This window comes from Leucopleurus acutus (assembly GCF_964270905.1).
Source record: "Leucopleurus acutus genome assembly, chromosome: 17".
Taxonomy (NCBI): Eukaryota; Metazoa; Chordata; class Mammalia; order Artiodactyla; family Delphinidae; genus Leucopleurus; species Leucopleurus acutus.
Window position 1 is genome coordinate 29372633 of NC_139159.1, and position 24342 is coordinate 29396974.

At 35.4% G+C, this 24342-nt stretch overlaps 1 protein-coding gene across 1 annotated transcript in view; it reads left to right on the plus strand.

Annotated features, from left to right (window-relative positions):
- Window positions 1–24342, plus strand: part of WWP1 (WW domain containing E3 ubiquitin protein ligase 1) — a 119256-nt gene that overhangs the window by 22867 nt on the left and 72047 nt on the right. The window contains exons 2-5 of the mRNA XM_082858556.1: window positions 1900–1994; window positions 10920–11010; window positions 19617–19755; window positions 20400–20524. Of these exons, the coding sequence (XP_082714682.1) occupies window positions 10941–11010; window positions 19617–19755; window positions 20400–20524 (334 nt within the window). The 5' untranslated portion in view covers window positions 1900–1994; window positions 10920–10940. The remainder of the gene's footprint in view (window positions 1–1899; window positions 1995–10919; window positions 11011–19616; window positions 19756–20399; window positions 20525–24342) is intronic.

Below are 24342 nucleotides of genomic sequence, written 5' to 3' on the forward strand. Positions count from 1 at the left end.
CTAGTTGTGGCACACGGGCTCTAGAGTGGGCGGGCTCAGTAGTTGTGGCATGCGGGCTTAGTTGCCCCGTAGCATGTGGGATCTTAGTTCCCCGACCAGGGATCAAACCCACGTCCCCTGCATTGGAAGGTGGACTCTTAACCACTGGACCACCAGGGAAGTCCCTAGTTTATGATTTTATGAAATACTTATTTTCTGCTTTAGAGTTGTTGAATCTTGGATATTTTAGGGAGAGGGAGGCTTTGTTCATCTGTCTTTATCTTTGCCACACTCACTGAATTTTAAATTTTGTGCTGTTGTCTAAATGGAGGCTTTCTAACCTTTCAAGTTCTACATTCATTGGACTAAACTTCTTTAGCAACTGGTATGTACCATCCTGTCTTGTTACTGAGATGTTACCTGTGTATTAATATCATCTTTAAAACTAGAGTACCCGTATGGAAACGGGGGCTTTGTCTTGTACCATTTTTGTGTCCTTGCCATACCCACTTTACAGACTAGGCAGTCAGTATGTTTATTAATTGATCCAGGCAGATAGATATATGATGATATTTCTCTGTCTTTTCCAGTCTTTAATGCTATGCATAGTATGCAAAATGGATCAGATCTTTTGATTTTTTTTTAAAAATTTTGCTTCTGACTTAAGAATGACATCATGAAGTAAGCAGACAATTAAGATGTACCTTCTAAGTGAGGAGTTGATAGGTCTGTAACCTTGGAGGACTGGAAATGTATTTTATTATCTACATTCAGGACTCTTACTCTGTTCTTTGCAGTTGAATAATAATGAACCCATATTCAACTTTGTGGCATTTTTAAAGAGTTGAGCTGGACGTAATCAGCTTACATATAACTGGCCATATCCTCTGGGGATAGGTTATGACCTAAATTCATTTGGATGAATAACCAATTCACTTCAAAGTTTGTTAAAACTCAGGCTTTGTTTTTTCTTTTGTCACACTTGGTTACACAGCTGTTAAGTGGCAGAATTGGAAATGAAATTCAAGTAGTCTAACTGCAGAATTGGCTCTTGAAAACTTTGAGCCATATTGTCTCCTACAATTTGCTTCACTTCTGTTCCCTATCCTGGTTATGGCTCCATCATCCACCCAGATAGTGAAGTGGGAAATTTTGGTTGTTCAGAATCCTTCTTCTTTCTAAGCCTCAGCTATCCCATAATCATCTGTCAGAGATCTTATACATATGCTGAGTTTTATCCTTCACATTACCAGTGCTCTGGTTCAGATAAACTGGTTTTTTTTTGTTTTTTTTCTGTACGCGGGCCTCTTACTGTTGTGGTCTCTCCCGTTGCGGAGCACAGGCTCCGGACGCGCAGGCTCAGCGGCCATGGCTCACGGGCCCAGCTGCTCCGCAGCATGTGGGATCTTCCCGGACCGGGGCACAAACCCGTGTCCCTTGCATCGGCAGGTGCACTCTCTACCACTGCGCCACCAGGGAGGCCCTAAACTGATTATTTTAAATCTAGACCCTTGCTACCAAAGTTATTCTTCTAAAATGCAGTTCTTGCTGTGGAAAGCTATCAGTGTCTATCAGTTACCTTCAGGATAAGCTTTAAACTACTGTGCTTGGTATATTTTAGATACCATATGAACTATCCCATAGGATCCTATACAGTTTAGATTACTGTTTGCCTGTTGGCCTCATCACTTTGCACCAACCTTACCAACAGTTCTCCAGCGCTCCATTACTTTCCATAATTCTTTCTTGAAGAATTATACTTTAAGACACAGTTCATTCAAAGGTTACCTTCTCTGTGAACCTTTTCCTGATTCCTGTAGGTTGGATTATCCATTTCTCTTGTGAACCTCAGATGTACTAGTTGACATTTTGCATCTATTTTAGTAACTGTCACACTGAAAGCTGTTTATTTGTTTATAGGTTGTCTCCTCACTAGACTATGAGCTCCTTGAAAGAAGGAATCGTGTCTTACTCATCTTTCTGTCTCCAGTATCTAGAACAGTTCCTGGTACAAAGTAAGTGATTAACAACTTTATTTAACTAAGACTGTATTTAGGAGTTAAACTCCATACATGCTGACAGTTAATTATACCTATGTAGACTGAGAAATACATTGTCATAAAAAATATGGTTATAGATCTTTAACACTTCTGAGCCGCAGTTTCCTCATCTATAAGATGGAAATAGTACCTCCCTACTCATATAGTGTTATTATAATGCTCAGATAAAAGAATATATAGATATGGAAGCAACCTAAGTGTCCATCAGCAAATGAGTGGATTAAGAAGATATGGCATAGGGCTTCCCTGGTGGCGCAGTGGTTGAGAGTCCGCCTGCCGATGCAGGGGACACGGGTTCGTGCCCTGGTCCGGGAAGATCCCACATGCTGCGGAGCGGCTGAGCCCATGAGCCATGGCCGCTGAGCCTGCGCGTCCGGAGCCTGTGCTCCGCAACGGGAGAGGCCACAACAGTGAGAGGCCCATGTACCGCAAAAAAAAAAAAAAGAAGATATGGCATATAAATACAGTGGAATATTTTATGCAGCCATAAAAAAGAATGAAATTTTGCCATTTGTAGCAGCGGATGGACTTGGAGGGTAATATGCTAAGTGAAATAAGTCAGACAGAGAAAGACATGCTGTATGATATCACTTATATGTGGAATTAAAAAATACAACAAACTAGTGAGTATAACAAAAAAGAAACAGACTCATAGAGAACAAACTAGTGGTTACTGTTGTTAAGAGGGAAGGGGGAGGGGCAATGTAGGGGCAGGGGATTGATTAAGAGGTATAAACTATTATGTATAAAATAAGCTACAAGGATATATTTGTACAAACTGGGAATACAGCCAATATTTTATAACTATAAATGGAGTATAATCTTTAAAAATTATGAGTCACTACACTGTACACCTGTAACATATAATATTGTACATCAACTATACTTCAATAAAAAATTATCACATTAAAAAAAGAATGTATGTAACAGTACATTACATGTATTTTAAGTGCCGTAACATCTTTGTTATTAAATGAAGTGTGAGAACTAATTGCATGTTGAAGTAGATGATTTTGTTTGCTGTGTATCTTCCCTTTTAAGGCAAAATAGCACCAGTTTTGAAGGATCTTTATCATTTGCAGTTTAAATTTGCAGTTATTGGTGACTGGAGGCATGCACTCTTGAGTCTGAGGGCTGGTTTATATAAGACAAAGGGAGAAGTAGCTTGGAGGTGAGAATCTGGATACAGAAAAAGTTTTAAGCTGTTAGAGCGAACAGTCTTTTGCCTAGTTGGCATTTTCCCAGTCTGCACAGCATTTTAAACTTTACAATTCTTTTTATGTACCTTATTCTCAACCTCAGCAATTACCTTTCTGTCTAATTCACTAATAAAGTCCCTCAATTTCCTTTTAATCTACCTCCAAATGAATTCTTATCTTCACTTATCCTTAGGTCCGTCATTTACTGTTCAGAGGAAGAAGTGCCTTTTTCGTGGAAGACTAATTACACATCATCTGTATGAAAGCTCTAGCTTTTCTTTCTTTTTCTTAGGCTGCAGACATACTCCCTTACCACCACATTTGATGAATTAGTGCTCTACACTTTCCTGTGTCTACTTCCTTGCCTTCCATGCATTCTTTACATTTTTAAAAATTCTGTAATTTGAACATGCCAATTCCAGATTATATGTAACATATGGAATTTAATAATAGAAACAAACATTTGGGAACCAACCATTCGACTTAGAACTAGGTCAGTACTAACACAGTTAAAGAGCTACCTGTGAGTACCTCTGTAACCCCATATTCCTGTCTTTCCCCAGCCCCTGAAGTAACTGCTATTTTGAATTTTTTTTAAAAATAGTATTACTACAAATATAGTTCTTTGTTTTGAGTTTAATGTTTTGTTTAGAGTCTTTTTAAAGCTTGCACAAATGGTATTTTATTATAGAGAAATGTCTATAAATCTTTATACATTTCAAAGAAAACATTCAACCATCATAAAAGAATAATAGAAAAATCTCAGAATGCATATTCAAATTTATGACAAGAAAATAATCATGGAGACTTATTTTTGTACTGTGTGGGTATTGTTGTACCATATATGAAAGAAAGCTCCTTATTCAGAGTGTAGCAGGTGTATTTCCACACACTAATTTCTTGAGTTTGGCAGAAGTGTTTCAGTTAGATTGATAGTGTACTCCTTGGAGGAGTCACAGCTTGTCATTTGGTTGCCCTTTGGACCTCAGCAGTTCTTCAGTGGGCTTCATTCAATTGTTTATTGATAGTATAAGCTTTTGAGACTCAGGATCCACAATGCCCCCATGTTTCTGGATTTTTTTTCAATCATGGAATCATGGCATTTTCAAAAGAAATGCATAGCAAAAGATGAGGCCATGATAACCGCCAGAAGAATACATTTCTTTCTTCTTTGTCATTAGGAGTTGGAAGCATTTCTTGATGCTCAGTGTAGAACGTAGAACGTTAAATCTTGGAGGTGGGACTAAGTGAGAGGAAGATGTTAATACCTAGAACTCCTGTTTGTCTTTTTTCATTTACTATTGTGTTTCTAAGATACATTCATGTTGTTGCTTACAGCTATAGTTCATTCATTCTCACTACTTTTCCATTGTGTGTTAGCCTAATTCTTTTAACCATTGTTCTACCAGTGGACATTTGAGCATTTTTGTTGTTGTTATTATGAAGAATGCTTATACTTGGCACACAAGTACAAAAATTTTTATAGTATGTATCTAGAATTGCTTATTGAAGGACATGCAAATGTTCAACTTTACATAATAATGCCAAATTGTTTTCCAACAATTTTACCAAATTTAACACCTACCAGCAGGACTTTACCAATTTAAACACCTAGTAGCAGTGTGTAAGAGCCATTTTTGGAGCCACTGCTCCATTTTTTTTTTTTTTTTTTTTGCTGTTATTTGGTACTGTCAAAACTCCTAGTTATTACCATTCTAGTGAGTTTGAAAATAACATCTCATGTGGTCTTAGCTAGTATTTCTCTGATGAGTAATGAGATTCTATATCTTTTAAAATACTTATTGGCCAAACAAGTTTCCTGTGTATAAAATTTCTGTTCAGGTTTTTTTGCCCATTTGCTTCCTGTGTTTTTATTTTTTGTGTTTTTTTTGAGGTTCTTAAATAGTTTAAATAATAATCTTTAATCAGGTTTAAGTTTTGTAAATATCTCCCAGTTTGTGGCTTGTCTTTTAGGTTTTTTTTTTTTTTATGATGTTTTATGGTAAACAGAAGTTCTCAGTTTCCACATAGTTAAAATACTTATTCTTTTCTTCTTTGGTTAGTATGCTTGTTTAAGAAATCCTTCCTTCTGGGAGGACACAAAACAACAGTTTTCTGCTGTAATTTCTTAAAGTTTTAAAGTTTGCCTTTCATATAATATCACTAGTCCATCTTGAATTGATTTTGTATGTGAGGTAGAGATCCAGTTTAATTCTTTCCATATTGATAATATCAGGACCATTTAATTGTCCCTCCTTTCCCACAGATCTGCATTGCTACATCTGTTACCTGAGTATGTCCTTAGATACTTGGTCTTTTGGGGGACTCTTTATGTTGTTTCATTTTATTTACCCTTCTTCAGTCTTGCCAGGCATTTATTTGTTTTAGTGTTTTCTAGAACTATGATTTTGTTGATCCTTTCTGTTACCTTTTTTCTACTTCATTAGTTTCTGTTCTTTATTATCTCCTACATTCTTTGGATTTACTCATGATTATCTTTCTAACTTAACAGACTGGCCTGTCAACTCACTCATTTTCAGCCTTTCTTCTTTTCCTAGTATAAGTCATACTTGCCTCTAAGTATAACTTTTACTGTATTCCGAAAATGTTTGTATGTGGTATTTTTATCATTTAGTTTTTAGTATTTTTAGAAAAATTTCCACTGTGGTTTCTGATGACTCATGAAATATTTAGAAGTGTTATTATTTTCTATTTGTATTTTAAAAATTTATCTTTCATTATTGATTTTTAACTTAATTGCATTTTGATCAGAGCCTGGGAACAGTATGATACATATTCTTTGAAATTTAGTGACATTTTCATTATCTCCCAGTGTGTGTATTATTTTTCTGTATGTCTCATGTATACGTAGAAGAATGTTTATTTTCTAGTAATTGGATGTAAGGTTCTGTTAATTAAGTCCTGCTTGTTAATCATTTTGTTTTTATTTATTTTTTCAAAAATTTTTTTAAATTGGAGTATAGTTGCTTTACAGTGTTGCGCTAGCTCCTACTGCACAGCAAAGTGAACCAGCCATATGTATACACATATCCCCTCCCTTTTGGATTTCCTTCCCATTCAGGTCACCACAGAGCACTGAGTAGAATTCCCCGTGCTATACAGCAGTTCCTCACTAGATAATCTATTTCATACCCGGTGGCTTATATATATCAATCCCAGTCTCCCAATTCACCCGCTAGTGTCCACATGTTTATTCTCTTCATCATGTCTCTATTTCTGCTTTGCAAATAGTTTCATCTGTTTTGGTCCACTTGATCCATGGAAAATTTGTGTGTGTTGAAATCGCCCAAGGCAATGGTCAATTTGTCAGTTTCTTTCTGTGGTTCTAACAATCTTTGGAGGCTTTTCTCCCCCCAGGAGATGGTGAATTTTATTTTGCCTTGTATGGATAGAGATTTGGTTTGCTTAGAAATGTTCCATGGTAAAGAGAGACTAGGAGAAAGCACAGTATGTAGAATTCTATTTTAATTTTCACTGTCAACTGGGAGAGCAGCATACTCACAGTACTGAACTCAGAAGCTGGATTCTTCAGGGTTCTTTGGCTCAGCTGCAGATTGGAGTTCTTGATCCTTTGTTATGTTTCCTTTCAGACTTCTTCCATTAGTCTTTGTTCCTTCATCTCTTGGTCCATGCTTGAGTTCCCACTTTCAGCTTTTGGGACACTCACCAAATCTGTTTTATTTTCATCTTTCCAGGTTTCATCTTTCCTGAGATGTTGAGCTGGAGTGACTTTTCCTTCATCACTTGTAGGGCATTGCTGCTCTATGTTTGAGCTCTGAGATCAAGTAGAAAGATTAGCACTTCACTTCACCCAAGCATTCTCTGTTGATGGAGGGGCCAGCATTACCTTTAGTAGCTAATCAGGTTTGGGAAGCTTAGAAGTTGGAGAGTGACAGTCTTTTGCCTTAGTGAGTATTTCATTTTCCAGAGACATCTCACTCTCTCTCCTTCATGCATCCCCATCTGACTTCTGGCAGATGTGGCAAGGTCCCAATCTGAGATGACGCACTTCCTGTCTTTGACCATTACTGTTCTAAATTTTCTTCACTCTGCCAGTTTGGGTGTCTCTCCTGAGGCTGTCATTCTAGTTTTGGTTCATCGAACTGATGCTGCGATTTGTCCCTTTCCTTCTGTAGCTGGTCTTCTACTTGCTGTCTCACAGGTGGGTCAGCAGGCTTTGCTGCTCCAAAGATGGAAGCTGCTTGACTAAACTGGGAAGTAACAGCAGAGCAGTCATCTTCCTTAGGACTACTCTGAGGCTTTAGATTCAGTTTGGGTCTCTGGGAGGGTCCTCTATCATCACACCTGTAATCATCTGGAGAGCAGTTGTCTTTGGTGCTCCACGACTGAATGTCCTGTCTATCCATCTTCACAGTGGTCCTGCTTCCTCTGTAGTCATCATCCCTATAGTACCCACTACGACTTGCATTTCTGCCATTGTTTATCCTGAAGTCATAGCCTCTACCATGGTCTCTGCTGCCTTAGTCATGATAGCAGTCCTGGCCTCCGTAGTGATCACAGTGTTTGCCTTCAAAGCTCTCTTCACCTCTCCTAGGTGGATAGTCAAATCCAAGCTGTCTATGACAGGACAGTTCCTCAAGTCTGTATCGATTTTGTGAGAAAGCTGATTTCTTTTTCAGCCAAAAGAATGATCATCCTTGTCTTTTTCCTGTGCTTGATTAGCAGTGTCCCCTGGAATTCTGTTACCTAGAGATTTTTTTATTGAGGTTGAGGACACAGAGCAGGGACTCCAGGTTCTCAAACTCAGCATTATTGAAACCTTTCAACCTCTCTGGATTACTGGGTTCGCATGGTAAATACGCTGCACTGATACTTAATCCTCTAAAGAATTCCTTAATGGAGACTTCTGTCTATCACAAGTTGGGTTCCCCAGAAAAGCAGTGTAGGGTGGCAGATGGGGAAATGGCTCTGGTTCCCAGGCAGCCTGTGGAGCAGTGGGCAGGATGTATTGGTTAGTTGCAGGTGCCTTATACATGTTGTCATCCTAACTGTGCCAAGTGCTTGAAACATCCTCCAGATCATCTGTTCTATCAGTCCAGCTGACTGGTTTGGGAATATAGATGCTGCCTCCACCAGTGTTACTACCATCCTCAGCCTGTAAGCCTGTTAGGGAGATAGGGTTCCCATTCTTCTTGGCTCAGGTCACTTTGCTGGGCTAGTGGCTTTTTTTCTTTTTTTTTTTTAAGCATGCAAATTTGGAGTTTTATTTCTACTTACTAGATTGGATCTTGTATCATTTTCTTTGTTCTCCCTAATAATGCTCTTTTTCTGCTATTATAACTAATCCCAGCTTTCTTTTTGTTTATATTTGCCTAATATGTCCTTTTCCATATTTTTGCTTTCATCCAATCAGCATCTTTATTTTGTAGGTGTCTCTTGTCTTACTTTTGAATTTGTCCATATACATTTATTGTGATTATTTCTATATTTGAACTCTCTTTGTGCTTTCTGATAGTCTGGGTTGCTTTATGCCTTTTTTTTTTTCCTTTCCTTTTCTAGCCTTTTTTTGGGAATTGATTTTTTTTTTTAAATTGTATTCTCTTCTCTACTAGTTTGGAAATTACACTCACTTATTTCTATTCTTTTATGATTACCCTTGAAATTCTGCTGACATACTATTAATATATAGGCTAAAGTTAAACCAGATCATAATCCCTCTGCTGGACAATGCAAGAATTTACATCACCAACTCCTATCCTCTCTCTTCCTACCCTGCTCCTCCATTATATGCTTCTGTTCCTTATTCCATATTTGAACGGTTTATACGAGTTTTATTTAAATACCATAATAAGATGTTGTTATTGTTATTTTATTCAGACAATGTTTATTTAGATTTATTTGTATGCTTACTATTTTCTTTACTCGTCTTTTCCTTCTTGCATCTCAGATCATCCTTGTGTGTAATTTTACTCTTTTATGAAACATGTGCTTTAGATTTTGTTGAAGTAAAGGTCTGCTGCCGGTAAACTCTCTTTTGGTTTATCTGGCAAAGTCTTAATGCCTTCTGTGTCCCAGAGAGAGTTTTAGTGGTTGAATAATTTTTGTCTCAGTTCTTTGCACATAGATGCTTGTTCTACCTTTTGTGCTTCCATTGCTGCTGTTGAGAATTCTGCTATCACTTTACTCTCTTCTTTTATATGTAATCACTTTTCTCTCTGGCTGCTTTTAACATGCTCTCTTTTGGTGTTCTGCAGTTTGACTGCTTTGTGTCCAAATGTGAGTGTCTTTATGTTTATCCTGCCTCTTTTATATATATTGTATTTCTTAGAATTGTGAATAAATGTTTTTCATGGCTCCAGAAAATTAAGTCATTTTCTCTCCTGGTATGACCTCCTCTTTCTTCATTTTCTGAGATTATGAGTAGAAATATATTTTAGGTCACGTTTTATCTTTCACGTCTTTTAGCTTCTTTTTCATATTTTCAAGCTGTTTATTTCAGCACTACTTCTAAATGATTTTTTTAGGTTTATGTTCAAGTTTACTGATTCTTAAGTTCTGTCTAATCTGAATAAACTATGGATTTTAATTAATAATAATATATTGATATTGGTTCATTGATTATGACAAGTGTAGCATACTAATATAAGAAATTAATAGTAGGGGAAACTGGGTATAGGGTATATGAGAACTCTGTTATCTTCACAACTTTTCTGTAAATCTGAAACTATTCTAAAATGAAGAGTTTAAAGAAATTCTATATGATTCTTTTTCAGATATGCAATGCCATTTTCATAGTCTCTTTGCTTGACCATGTTTTATTTTATCTTTTATTGCTAAAACTAATTTTTAAAAGTTTGTTTAATAATCATAATATGTAAAGTTCATAAAGGGTAAGAAACATATTTGTTAATATTTCTCAATCTTGCCCTGAATGTTCTACTTTATGTTAGTAGGTTAAAAGTGTATAGAAGGTTAGCCTTAAAATATTTGCCATGCTGCTTTGTATTTTATTTAAAGCTGCTTTGTATTTTATTTAAAAACTAAAAATTGGGTGGAGCAGTGAAACAGAACTTGAAAAAAATTATCTATAAAAAGAAACATGCAGGATTTACTGGGAACATGACAACTTAATGTAATATATAAACCTGCTCTAGGTACTGTATTTAAAGATTATGATAAAGGACATTGTTGGGACAGGTGATGAAATTATAGTATATGGACTGTATATTAGATAATAATAATGTACTAGCTAAGTTCCTGAATTCTATTATTGTATTGTGAGAATATTTTTATTCATAGGAAATACATACTAAAGTATTAAAGAGTAAAGGGACAGTTTACTTAGGTGGTTCAGGTAGTAAATTAATACTGTATAATATTATATAATATGTAAAAATAAACATATAAAATTATTTGTGTATTTGTTTGATTTATAAATCAACACATGACCCTGGATTCTTAGTACCATCATTTATTTTGTTGCTCAAGTTGACCCAGATATGGTTACTTAGCCATATTCTCTTGTAATTCTTACAATAATAAGTCTTAATTTTAAATGGGGGACAGCTGTGGCTATATCAACATGTGATGGGTTGAAAATATTCTATTAAGTGTGGTTTCTTAGTTAATTCAAGTAAACAGTGTTAATCATATTGAAAATTATAATCTCTAATATATGAATAAATTAACTTTTTTGTAGGTTTAAGCTGAATTTTGGGACATGGCCACTGCTTCACCAAGGTCTGATACTAGTAATAATGACAGTGGAAGGTTACAGTTACAGGTAACTGGTAAGTTATTTTCACAATAATTTAAAATAGTAGTTCCTTGATGAAACTTTCTTTTTAATACCTAATTCAGCAGACTTATTTCATAAGTATATTTTCTTTTAGATTCATGCCATGGTGTATTTGTTGCAATAGGCCTCAAAGCTAGAAACCCTCTAAAAATATTTTATGTGTTCAGTAAGTGTTTATTGAACCTGTGCTGGATGCAGAGAAGCTATATCCTCTGGTGGTGGGAGAATTTGTGTATTGGAATAAACACCATTGAGCTGGTCCTTAAATGATTATTGGGATGGAGAAGGATGCTAAAAGCCTTTTTTCATCCATTTAAGCTATTCATTTAATCATTGGGCAAATATTTGTTAAGTGGAATTCTATATATGAAAACACAGGCCCTAGTACTCCAGGAACTTACTATATAATGTTGAGACAGATTTGTTTTGCATGGACAGTTACCATGCAAAGTGATCATTAACTGGATGCAATGAGAACTTAGAGGAAAGTGTCATAGGTCTGCTTGGGATTGGAGATGGCCTATAGATCTAGGAGAATAGGGTAAGAGAAAGACTCACAGAGGGTAACACTTTGACTCTTGTAGGAGGGCTCAGAGTTCATTTCAAATTAGATTGGCAGCTAAAAGCATGAGAGAGAGAGGGAACAGCATATGTAAAAGCATGAAAGAGCCTTTTTTTAGGTGACTTCAGACAATTTATTTTAGCTAGTTGGAATAATGATTCAAGGAGTGGTCCTTAAACTACCAATTTTACTAGTAGAAATTTATTTTGTAGGTATTTATATTATTTATTTATGCATATAAATAATGTCCATATATAATATATGTATATAGTTTTTTTATATATAAATATCTACAAGATGAATTAGTAGAAGTAACAGAGAGAGAGAGAGAGTTTTTAATAGCAAAAGACTGACAGTGGAATTCTAGATAAACAATGACATGAAATAAATGAATACGTGTACCAGTAAGAGCCAAGTTCTAAGATAATATTAAGTGAAAGAGCAAGTTGTGGAATAGTGTGTTTAGTATGTGACCATATGGATGTGAAAAAGGAGGGGTGTTTGTATGTGCCTCCATGCTTATAACATTAGAAATAATATTTGCCTTAGGTGAGGCAGGATTGAGCTTAGAATAAGAAGGAGATATACTGTAATTCCCATGGTACTCATTACTGTGAGGTCAGTTGTTTCTAGGAGTTTTCAGTGAACGAGAGCTAGGAAATGTTTATTGTCTTAGAAAGCAAAAAACAAATCCTGAGTTCATGCTGATATTTGCAATTCAAAATAATAGCTATAGCCTCTAAGTAACCATTTTCCACTAAAAGGAGCAAAAAGTTACTTTTACTTCATTTGACTTTATATTTCTATCTCTTTTCTCTTAACCTCAGAATTTTAATTCTAAATGACGTTAACACAGTTATATCTGTTTTATCCTAACATACACAGAATAGCAAAGTTAAAATTACCGAAAGTAACAGGCCCACTCATCACAGTTTTAAGATTTCTTTGTGAGCTTCCCCTCCTTAGGATGTATAGTCAGAGTACCATGTTTCAAAGTAACTTAATTTTCTATTTGGTTATGCCACCAACTGGACTAGTTAGATTCACTGCTTTTAGTTATTTACTTTTTATTTAATTTTGTTTTATCACCATATAAAACATTTATACAGTTCTGGAGTCAAAATTATTAAATTAAGGTATATTTGGAGAAGTCTGGCTACTTTATCCCATTCCTCCCCCGTCTCTCCCTTGCCCTTTTGGTAAACATTTTTATTTATTTTCATTTATCCTTCCATTTCTTCTTTTTGAAAATATAAGCAGATATGCACAGTGTATGTATTCACATCTCTCCTCCCAACCCTCTAGTTCTTAGCACCTAGTTTCTGCACCTTGCTTTTCTTCATTTAACAGTAATATCCTGGAGTAATATCTGTAGCAGGGTATTCCATACACCTTTTTATCGCTACACAGCACTCTATTGACTAGATATACCAAAATTAATTCAGCTAGCCCCCTATTGATGGACATTGGGTACCATGTTTTGTTATTGCAGATAGTGCTATGCTACAGTAAAGAGCTTCGTGCGAATGTCATTTCTTATTTTTGCTCGTGTCATTAGGATAGAATCCTAGAATGAGATTGCTGGGTCAGAGAGTAAGCACGTGTAATAATGTCAATCACAGTTGATCCCTGAACTGCAGGGTTTATGGGTGCTGACTCCTGTGCAGTTGAAAATCCGTGTATAACTTTACAGTCAGCCCTCAGTGTCCATGGTTGCACACCCATGGATTCAACCAACCGCTGATCGTGTAGTACTGCGGTATGTCCTTATTTAAAAAAAACCTGCGTGTAAGCGGATCCACGCAGTTCAAACCCCTGTTAGTCAAAGGCCAACTATGTTGCCAAGTTCCTCTCCATAGGATCTGTACTATTTCTGTGTTCCCACCAGCTGTCTATGAGAATGCCTGTTTTCCTATAGCCTCATCAAGATATGCTGTCAGGCATGTTGACAGGTCAGAAGTGGTATCGTGTCATTTTAAATATCATTTCTCTCATTATAAGTGAGGTTGAGCCATGTTTAAGGGATATTTGTATTTAGTTTTCTGTGAACTGAGAACTTACATGTTTTGAAGCAATTTCCTGGTGATTCTGATGTGTATTGCACTTAAGAACCAGTTATAAGTGTAATTTCTAATACTTCTGCTTTTGCTCTGCATAAGCTTAGAGCCGTATATTTGGTTACAGTGTTGCTTGTGCAGGACCTGTGGCCTACATATCTGAGGTGTGACTTTCTTCCTGTTCTTTACCTAATGTATGAGTACTTAATTGAAGTAGCAAAGACCTGATCTAGCTGATTTGAGCCAAAAGGCAACTTACAGAGAAGCTATCAGGTAACTAATAGAATCACCGGAAGTCTAGAGAACCAATTGGAAAATAGGTATGGACCAAAGGAATGTAATTAGCCAAGATAGTGCCTCCACAGTATTTATCATTTCACATATCAATTATTATTCTCCTTTGAAATACAGTGATGCTCTTGGGAAACCAAACTTGGACCTGTGCTAAATGGCAGCAGGTTTTAGTGCCTTGCTTTTCCTCTCTTTTTTCCTTGCCTTTGCCTTTCTTTCATTTTGTTGATCTGGTTTTTAAAATTACAAAACACCTTAAAATCCACAATCTTATTGATCTAACAGTACCTTATGTAATAAATATGTATTCCAGTTTTACCAAGGAAGGAACTGAGAATCAGATTAAATGCCTTCCATTAGTAATAAACCAACCAAGGTCTTAGGTTGTTGCTCCTTTTATTAGGTAACAGTGACCTCTGTATTGATTTTTCTTTAATTTTTTTTTTTTGTGGTACGTGGGTCTCTCCCTGTTGTGGCCTCTCCCGTTGCGGAGCACAGGCTCCAGACGCGCAGGCTCAGCGGCCATGGCTCACGGGCCCAGCCGCTCCACGGCATGTGGGATCTTCCCGGACCGGGGCATGAACCCGTGTCCCCTGCATTGGCAGGCGGACTCTCAATCACTGCGCCCCAGGGAAGCCCTAGCTTATATATTTTTATTCTTATTTCTGTTCGTAACCCATATCTGATTGGCAGCAACAGATAAGAATAAGAATATTGGTCATGAAAGCAGGAAAACTGTAACAGAAAAAAGCCAAAGTGAAAACTACCTACCATAACATGCTATAATGTGTACTATAGAGAAGCAGCTGTACATAAGAGTTAATAGTACACAGAAGTGTTATCATCTTCATTAGTCTAGATTTCAGGCTTTCTACAGGAAAGTGACAGAAACGAAGTGTGCAAGATGGATAAGAAGATAAGATTTGAGATTGAAAAACTAATGGGCTGTTATATTCACATTTATAATTTTTTAACTGTAGTGTCTTATAGTATCTTAATAGTTTAATTTTAAAATTAAAAAATGTAACGATACGTATCATATTTTTGTAAGAGTGTTGTGAATTACAGGTTTAACTTTATTCTTTTCAGACGCTTCAGCATTTATGGAATAATCTATCTTTTCCCATTGATTTGAAATGCTACCATTATCATGTACTAACATCTTATTTGTTCTTTTCTTTTCACCTCTGCCCTTATAGCACAGTCAGGCTGTTTTATTTTCATTTTACAGTACTTTTAAGAAATACATTGGGGGAGAAATCTATTATTACTTTACATTTTAAAATATGCCTTTATTATTCTCTAATTTTCTTTACATTTCATTTGAATTTTAGAGTTTTCTTCCCTTCTCCTCTGTCCTCCCCGCCCCCTAAAAATCCCAATATTAGTGTTTTCATTTAGGTCATTTAAAAATAATGTATTAAAGTGTTCGCTTCAGCAGCACATATACTAAAAAAATTGGAACAATGTAAAGAAGATTAGCATGGCCCCTGAACAAGGATGACATGCAAATTCACGAAGTGTTCCGTATTTTTAGTTTATCAGTTGTAACAAAGGTACCACTTTGGTAACAGGGAAGGCTGCGCGTATGTGGGAGCAGAGAGTTTATGAAAAATACCCCTCAATTTTGCTGCCAACCTAAGCTGCTCAAAAAATAAAGGTTTAAAGTAAAATGAAAAAAAAAAGTATTAAATTGGCGATATTGAAATCTTTCAGTGTTAAAATTTCTAAATCCAGGGATAACCATGTCATTCCCTTCAAGTTTTTTATGTTCATCAGTAAAGTTTTATAGTTATCTTCATGTATGTACATTTCTTATGTTTATTACTAGATTTTAGGGGGGTGGTATTATTATGAATGGGATTGTTATATTAAATTCTAACACATGCACAGAGGACTCTTTTTCTGATAGATTTCCCATATTTATATAACCTTACAATAGAGGATATTCTGGTATAACACCAAAGGAAACTCATGAAATAGGAAAATAAAATCTATCTTATGTATGCCACTAATTAGAATTCTTATTTGAATTAATGAGGTTATCTTTTGGTTATTTAAAATCATAGTATTCTCGTTATTTATTATATATGCACATTTTTGCCAGCATGTTATGAATTCCTTGTGAGATTAAAAATTAGCTTTTAAAAATTACTTTCCTTACCCTGCCAGCATCTGGTATTATTGAAGACTGTGCCAATTAAAAATATACAATGGATATATTTTGAATATGTCTGCAATTAACTCAGAAGAGTTAATACTATACAGTAAGTCATAATAGTTACAGAGTAATAGTCACTATTGTTGGGTGCTAGGCATTCACTGATAAGAATGGTACTTTGGATCCCTTCACTCACCAATCCTAAGAATCAGGTACTGTTTATTGTTCCCCTATTTTTCAGATGAGAAAATTGAGGGTCAGGGAGGTTAATTGACTTACTTAAAGTCACACGTCTAGCCAAGTGGCAGAGTTAAAATATGAACCCAGATGTGTACAACACTTTTTTTTTTAAGAGGAGCTTTGGAACCACAGCAAAATTGAGAGGAAGGTACAGAGACTTCCAGATATGCCAACCCCCACACATGCATAGCCTCCCCCATTATCAACATCCCTCACCAGAGTGCTACATTCATTACAAATGATGAACCTACATAGTCACCTAAGTTCATAGTTTACATTAGGGTGCACACTTGGTGGCGTACATTCTGTGGGTTTGGACAAAAGTCTAATGACATGTATCCATCATTATAGTATTATACGAAGTACTTTCACTGCCCTAAAAATCCTCTGTGCTCCATCTATTCATCCCTCACCCATGCTTCCCCAGTCCCTAGCAACCGCTGATCTTTATACAGTCTTCATAGTTTTGCCTTTTCCAAAATGTTATATAATTGGAATCATGCAAGATACAGCCTTTTCAGATTGGCTTTTTTCACTTAGTATTATGCATTTAAATTTTCTCCGTGTCTCTCCATGACTTGGTGACATTTCTTTTTAGCAGTGAATGATATTCCATTGTTTGGATATACCAGTCGTTTATCCATTCACCTACTGAAGAACATCGTGGTTACTTAGAAGTTTTGGCAGTTATATAAATAAAACTGCTATAAATATCCACGTGGAGGTTTTTGTATGGACATAAGTTTTCAACTCCTTTGGGTAAATACCAAGGAGTGCAATTATCGGATCATATGGTAAGCCTATGTTTAGTTTTTAAGAAACCGTCAAACTGTCTTCCGAAGTGGCTGAACCATTTTGCATCCCCACCAGCGATGAATAAGAGTTCCTGTTGTTCCACATCCTCCCCAGCATTTGGTGTGGTCAGTGTTCCAGATTTTGACCATTCTAATAGGTGTGTAATGGTATCTCATTGTTGTTTTAGTTTATATTTCCCTGATGACATATGATGTTGAGCTTTTCATATGCATATCCATATATCTTCTTTGGTGAAGTGTCTGTTAGGGTCATTGGCCCATGGGGTTGTTTTCTTACTGTTGACTTTTAAGAGTTCTTTGTGCTTTTTGTCAGTAGTTCTTTATCAGATATGTCTTTTGCAAATATTTTCTCCCTGTCTGTGGCTTGCGTTTTCACTCTCTTGACATTGTCTTTCATAGCGCAGAAGTTCTGAATTTTAATGAAGTGCACCTTATCGGATATTTCTTTCATGGATCATGCCTTTGGTGTTGTATCTAAAATGGCATCCATTGCCATGCCCAAGGTCATCTAAATTTTCTCCTGTGTTATCTTAGAGTTTTATAGTTTTGTGTTTTGCATTTAGGTCTATGATGCATTTTGAGTTAATTTTTATGAAGGGTATAAGGTCTGTGTTTAGATTTATTTGTTTGCATGTGCATGTCCAGTTGTTCCAGCACCATTTATTAAAAAGATATCCTGTGCTTTTAACACCATCCAGTAGTGCCTTCCCCTTCTTCCCCTTCTTCTAGTGTGTAGATAAGTCCTGCATATACTGAGGAAATGACTTTTATTTGGAGTGAAGAACTTTGATTGGGGGATTTCTTGGGAGAGGTCTGTGCCTTCTGTCACTTCAATGGTGTTGAATTTAATGCAGTTTGGAACAGAGAAGGATGGAAGTGAGTTTTGCCAAGACCCTGAGAGTAACACTTCAGACATAACATTGAACACTCTTTGATTCCTTTATGTTGCCAGTACTTAAGTAGAGTATTTCCTTTGAATCTTTTCCTGTTCTTCAAATGTGAATTAAGGACTACCGTATTTCAAATACTCTACTTCTGTTGCAGCGTTTTTCATATCCTATTTTGGTGGTTTATTTGTGCGACTACTGATTTACATTACTGTTCACTCACAGTAGAATGGAAGCTTACATCAGCTTGTTAATGTTCATATTCTTAACATGGGGTACATGTATGGCATGGAGGGGGCTTTCTCCTTTCTCATCTCAGACCCACAGTGTTCATAGGTAGTTGATTATAGATGTGATCTTGATAAGTTCTTATTACTACTTGGTAGTCATTACTTTTCCCTGGAAGTATGTATTCCCCATTTGAATTAGTAGTTGTAAAAATTATTTAAAAATCAAATGCTTAGCCTAAATTAAACAAGTCTTCCTCCAAGTCAGGTAAATTCAGTTTAAAATTCACTTTCTGTAAAGGGTTATGATTAACTTCTAGTGACGTTTTGATTTTAAAGTTTTTCTTTGAAAAGGCAGATACCTCCTCCTTTTTTTGAAATCAACTTTCTAGGAAAAGCATTTTTTAAAAAATTACCAAAGTTTATGTAATTTCAGATAGGTAAGTTATGAATTCTACCTGGCAGAGAAGTTGATAGGCAGATTGAATCTGAAGACACTTCCCTTTCTCTTGATGCTTGATGCAGTTCAGTATTAAGTTCAAATGGTTGGCAAGGATGTGGAGAAATCAGAACTCTTATACACTGCTGCTGGGTGTGTAAAATGGTACAGCCACTGTGGAAAATAGCCTGGCATTTATTCAACAGAGTTACCATATGACCTAGCAATTCCACTCCTAGGTATATGCCAAGAAAATGAAAACATACGTCCACACAAAAACTTGTACGTGAATGTTTATAGCAGTATTGTACACAGTAGCCCAAAAGTGGAAACAACCCAAATGTGTATATCAACTGCTGAGTGGATAAATAAAAAGTGGTATGCCTATACAGTGGAATATTATTTGTCAATAAAATGAATGAAAATACTGGTACATACTACAACATGGATGAACTTTGAAAGTATGCTAAGTGAAAGAAGCCAGTCACAAAAGACCATTTCATTTATATGAATTGTCCAGAATAGGCAAATCTATAGAGACAGAATAGGTTAATAGTTGCTTAGGGCTGGTGGGGAGGAAGTGGGATAGAATAGGAGGGTGACTGCTTAATGATATGGGGTTTCTTTTGGGGGTAATGAATATGTTTTAAAATTACTTACGGTGATGGTTGCACAACTCTGTGAATATATTAAAACTATTGTGCAGTTTAAATGGGTGAATTATATGCTATGTGAATTATTTCAATAAAGCTGTTAAAGTCAAATGGTTCTCAGGCATTAACAGTAGCCCTTTTATATTGTTTCTCCATCCTGCCAGTGAAAATAGTTTGAGTTGCACAAGACGCACAATTCCATTTTTATTGATTTATACTACTTTGTGGCTAAATATATTCACTAGTGATTATCATGTTTCTGTTAGTTTCTAGTGCCAAACTAAAAAGAAAAAAGAACTGGTTTGGAACAGCAATATATACAGAAGTAGTTGTAGATGGAGAAAGTAAGAAAACAGCAAAATCCAGTAGTTCTTCTAATCCAAAATGGGATGAACAGCTAACTGTGTAAGTATCTGGTATATAAAGAATGCAAAATTTTTAAAAGAGAGTGTGCTTCTTGGAATGTTTTTCTTTTGGTGGTGTTTTTTGGGTTTTTTTGGTAAGATGACTTCAGAGTAAGGAATGCTATTTTTTAGTGTGACGACAATTTTAAGTATGAAACAATTTTGGTTTCTTTGATTTTATTTAGAAATGAAGCGTAATAGTCCTTGTTTTTGCTTTACAAACTAATGTTTTCCATATAGCGATATTTTTTCTTATTGTCTTATAAAAATAAATAGGGTAGAAAATCATTTGGCATTTCTGAAATATAATGTTATAAATTTGTGTATAGTAAAAGTGTTATAACCAATGCAATCAACTGTCTTAAATCTTTAGGTATTAGTTCGAGTAGAAATTGTGTTATTTTGAAGTCTTAATAAGACATTTGATGTATTGCTGGTGTTTTGGTTTGTTAATTACAAAAACTTTTAATCTGGGTATTAAAGTCCTAATGTACTTGAAAGTAAATATTTGTTTTTATTTATAATTCAGGTGGTTTACTGTTTCATATAATATTTTTTCCTCAAATAAACTGAATTTATGGCTTTTCAAAATTATTGAAGTAAACCATACTCTCCTGTATATTTGTTATAATTTTACTCTTACAGAAATGTGACCCCACAGACTACATTGGAATTTCGAGTTTGGAGTCATCACACTTTAAAAGCAGATGCTTTATTAGGAAGAGCAACAATAGATTTGAAACAAGCTCTGTTAATACACAATAGAAAATGTAAGTTTTTTGTTCTAGTCTTTGTTTCTTTAAAAGTTTATTTTAGACACTTTGAAAATATTCTGAAGTCCAAAAGCAAAAAAAAAAAAGTTTTGTATTTATAAAGGAGGACTTCATTTATTGCCTATGATTGCTTTTAAGTTTATAGCATTATATGAAATAGGAAATATTTACCTTGGCATTTCTCTGTCCAACAAATTTATACAAAATAATCCAGCCATCCATGAGTATACCTGGTTATCAGTGACCATCAGTGATTTATTATATACATAAAGACTTGAAAAAAATGATCATTATCTGAACCTACTCTACTTTGTTTCTTGGCTAATAACAATTTTGTTTGTACAAAATAAATTCTAACTCTTAAATTTTCTTTTTTTATTATCTAACTAGTTCATTTTAGAAAATATGGAGAATATAGAAAATCACAGAGGAATATAAAAATTATCTGTAATTTTTACTATCCAAGGATAACCCTTCCCAATAATTTGGTCTCTCATTCATAGATGTAAATTTTTTTTTCTTCTTTGTATCTACTGGTTTATTCTCTTCTTTTTTTCATTTAAAAATATAATATGAGCGTTATGTTTCCATCATATTAAATTTTTCTAGTGAGGATTCTTAAAGTAGTTTAAGCTTCAATTATTTGTAAACTCCCTATCATGGTATGCAAAAACTTGGGGATATATACATGTATTTCTGATTCTGAGGAGAGTTCATTGCTTTTATCAAATTCTCAAAATACTGTGTGATCCAAAGAATATTAAAAACTGGACTCATAGTTTATGATTTAACTAATTTATTATTTGATATTTAGGTTTCTAATAGTTCACTCAAACTAATACCGCTCTAAATCTTTATGTTCATCTTATTTCCTTAGAAGTTTTCTTACTCCTAACAGATGTGCTAGGTTAAGGGTTAAAATGCTAATTTTTAAGATAAGTTAATTTTTTGAAAGTTTTTAACAAAAAAACATTCATGTGTAACTGAAAAGTCTGTTTTTGGACATAAAGAGTTATGAGTCAAGAAAATGTAAAAGCCATACTAGTTTTTATGTACAGTGATTTAAAAAAAAAAATCTTCTTTTAAGCACTGAAAGTTTAATTCCCTGCTATGTCATGGCTTTTGGTCATTCAGTTCATCTTGGTTACAGAAATAAGTAGTAGGTCTTGTAAGCATACAGTACCTTGCTTGGTCTGATGGTGGCTGGATTTGTACTTTTTTCCGGGCTCTATGACATTGTTGGTATAAATATGTCATACTTCAGTTAACCTATGTTATTTCAGAATTGATTATTTGGTTTCAACTATTTATATGCTATTTCTTCTCTGGATTAAGCTTTTGCATGGGACCTCTTTTCTAGTACAAAAGTTATTTCTCATAATCTCACAACCCAGAGATAATGAGTGCTAATATTTTGATGAATTTTTGTCTACACGTGTATGTGTATAATAATTGAGATCATACTCAGTTTCATGTTCTTCTTAGCTCTCAGTGTTATATCATGTGCATTTCTCTGTGTAATTCAGTGGTATTCTTTGAAAGCTAATTTAGTAGTTTCATAATGTTTTATCACAAACTGTAATTTTTAAACCATGCTCGTACTGTTGCCATTTAGATTGTTTCCAAATCTGTTATATTAGACTGTACTGAACCTTCATAACAAAGATTATAATATTTATCTGCCAAAGTAATTTTGTAGGAAGGTTGTAATGTCTATATACTTGGAATTGAAACTCTTATAAATTGTATAAACTTAAAGCTATCTCTCATGATTTAATTGAGCAGAATATGATCAGAGGAAAAACAAAATTTTATAAGCATTCGTACATGTCTGAAGTCAGTGGCTTCAGAAATTGTAGTAGCAGCATCTTATACACCTTAGGCAGTCAGTAATTTTTTTTTTCTTTTGAAAATTGAAATGTGTATTAGTTTTCCAGGGCTGCCATACCAAAATACCACAGACTGGGTCGCCTAAACCAGGGGTCCCCAACCCCTGGGCCACGGACCAGTAGCGGTCCGTGGCCTCTTAGGAACCGGGCCTCACAGCAGGAGGTGAGTGGCGGACGAGCGAACGAAGCTTCATCTGCTGCTCCCCATGGCTCGCATTATTGCCTGGACCATACCCCCACCCCCACCCCCACCACCCCAGTCTGTGGAAAAATTGTCTTCCATGAAATTGGTCCCTGGTGCCAAAAAGGTTGGGGACCGCTGGCCTAAACAACAGAAATGTACTTTCTCACAGTTCTGGAAGCTAGAAGTCTGAGATCAAGGTGTTGACAGGGTTGGTTTTTTCAGAAGACTCTCTTCTTTGCTTGTAGATAGCCATCTTTGCCTTATATCGTCACATTGTCTTCCCTGTGCGTGTGTGTATCCATATCCAAATTTCCTGTTCTTAAAAGGACACCAGTCATATTGGATTAGGGCCACCGTGATGACCTCATTTTAACTTAATTATCTCTTTAAAGATCGTGTTTCCAAATAAAGTCACCTTCTGAGGTACCAGAGGTTAGGACTTAAACATATGATAAACATATAAATGGGATGGGGTTGGGGGGGGGGACACAATTCAGCCTATAACAAAAGGGAAGTAAATTAATTTCAAAAATTTAAAGCTGTGATAGAATCCTAGTGCTTTAAAGGCAGACTTAAATGCCTGTGGGCATTAATCCCAGTCACTTATTTCACTGATTAAATAAATTAAGTGAATTGCTCAAGCAAGAAGTAATTGCAGTTTTGACTAGAGCACAGGTTTTCTTATTCTTAGTTGCTTAATTTTGAATAGAAGTAATGGGAAGTTAACATGGTTCTAGACAACCTGTAGAATTTATAAACGTACTCATAATTGATAAAATCCTTGGTTGTCTTTGATTCAGCCTTTTGGTTTAGCACTTGAACATGTCTCTCTTCAAATTTATGAGGCTAATTTCTTCCTATACTCAGGGCCTTGACATTTTTTTCTCATAAGTTCATGTTTTGATGTATCCCTTCTCCTGATATATTTGGGGTAAGGGCAGAGGATTAATTCATTTGAATAGGTTTTTTTTTTCCTGAATATATTTACTTTCAACCTTCATGGTATAGTATGAATTGTTACAGTCATCCGTAGCCTTAAATAAAATTCTCAGCTAATCCAATATAAAACCATCTGTATTTTCCCAGTAAAAATCCGACTGCAACTTACTAGGGAAGTTCTTTCACTTCTTCACATTTAAATCCTAGCGAGCCTTCAAGTCCTTAACCTGAATTTGTTTTGTGTAATAAGCCTAGTTGGATGGCGTCCAAACCCATGCAATCCTCTGATACTTTGTCTCAGAACTTCTGTGGATTTAAGCCATCATTTGCACCTCAGCCTTTAGTTAGTTATGTGTTGGGGTCACTTGAACACTGTTCTAAATTATGGAAATTATTTCATTGGCTTTGCAGAAATATGTGGTATTTTTAGCTCTTTTTTTTATGTCAGTAGCATTAGATACTGATATATGAGGTATATTTCTTTCTCTCAAACCTATTATTTCTTAAATTGCAAAGGAAAAATCCTTCTGTTGTCAAAGAAAAAGCCAAACACTAGTGGTAAGGACATATTTTAATCAGTAATATACTTTTGCAATAAGGAAGAGGGTCCAGCTTGATCTGAACTCAGCTTCAGTTTACACAGAGGTAATTGGGCCTTTCAAAGGAAGAATGAAGGAGTAGAAAGAGGGGTGAATGGAAGCTAAGTGGAGTTAGGGAAGTGAAAAGTTACAAGAGTTGATCAGTGTGAATGCAGTTAGGCCAGCTTTCTCTTATTATTGAGAATTTTATTCTCCCACAGAGAC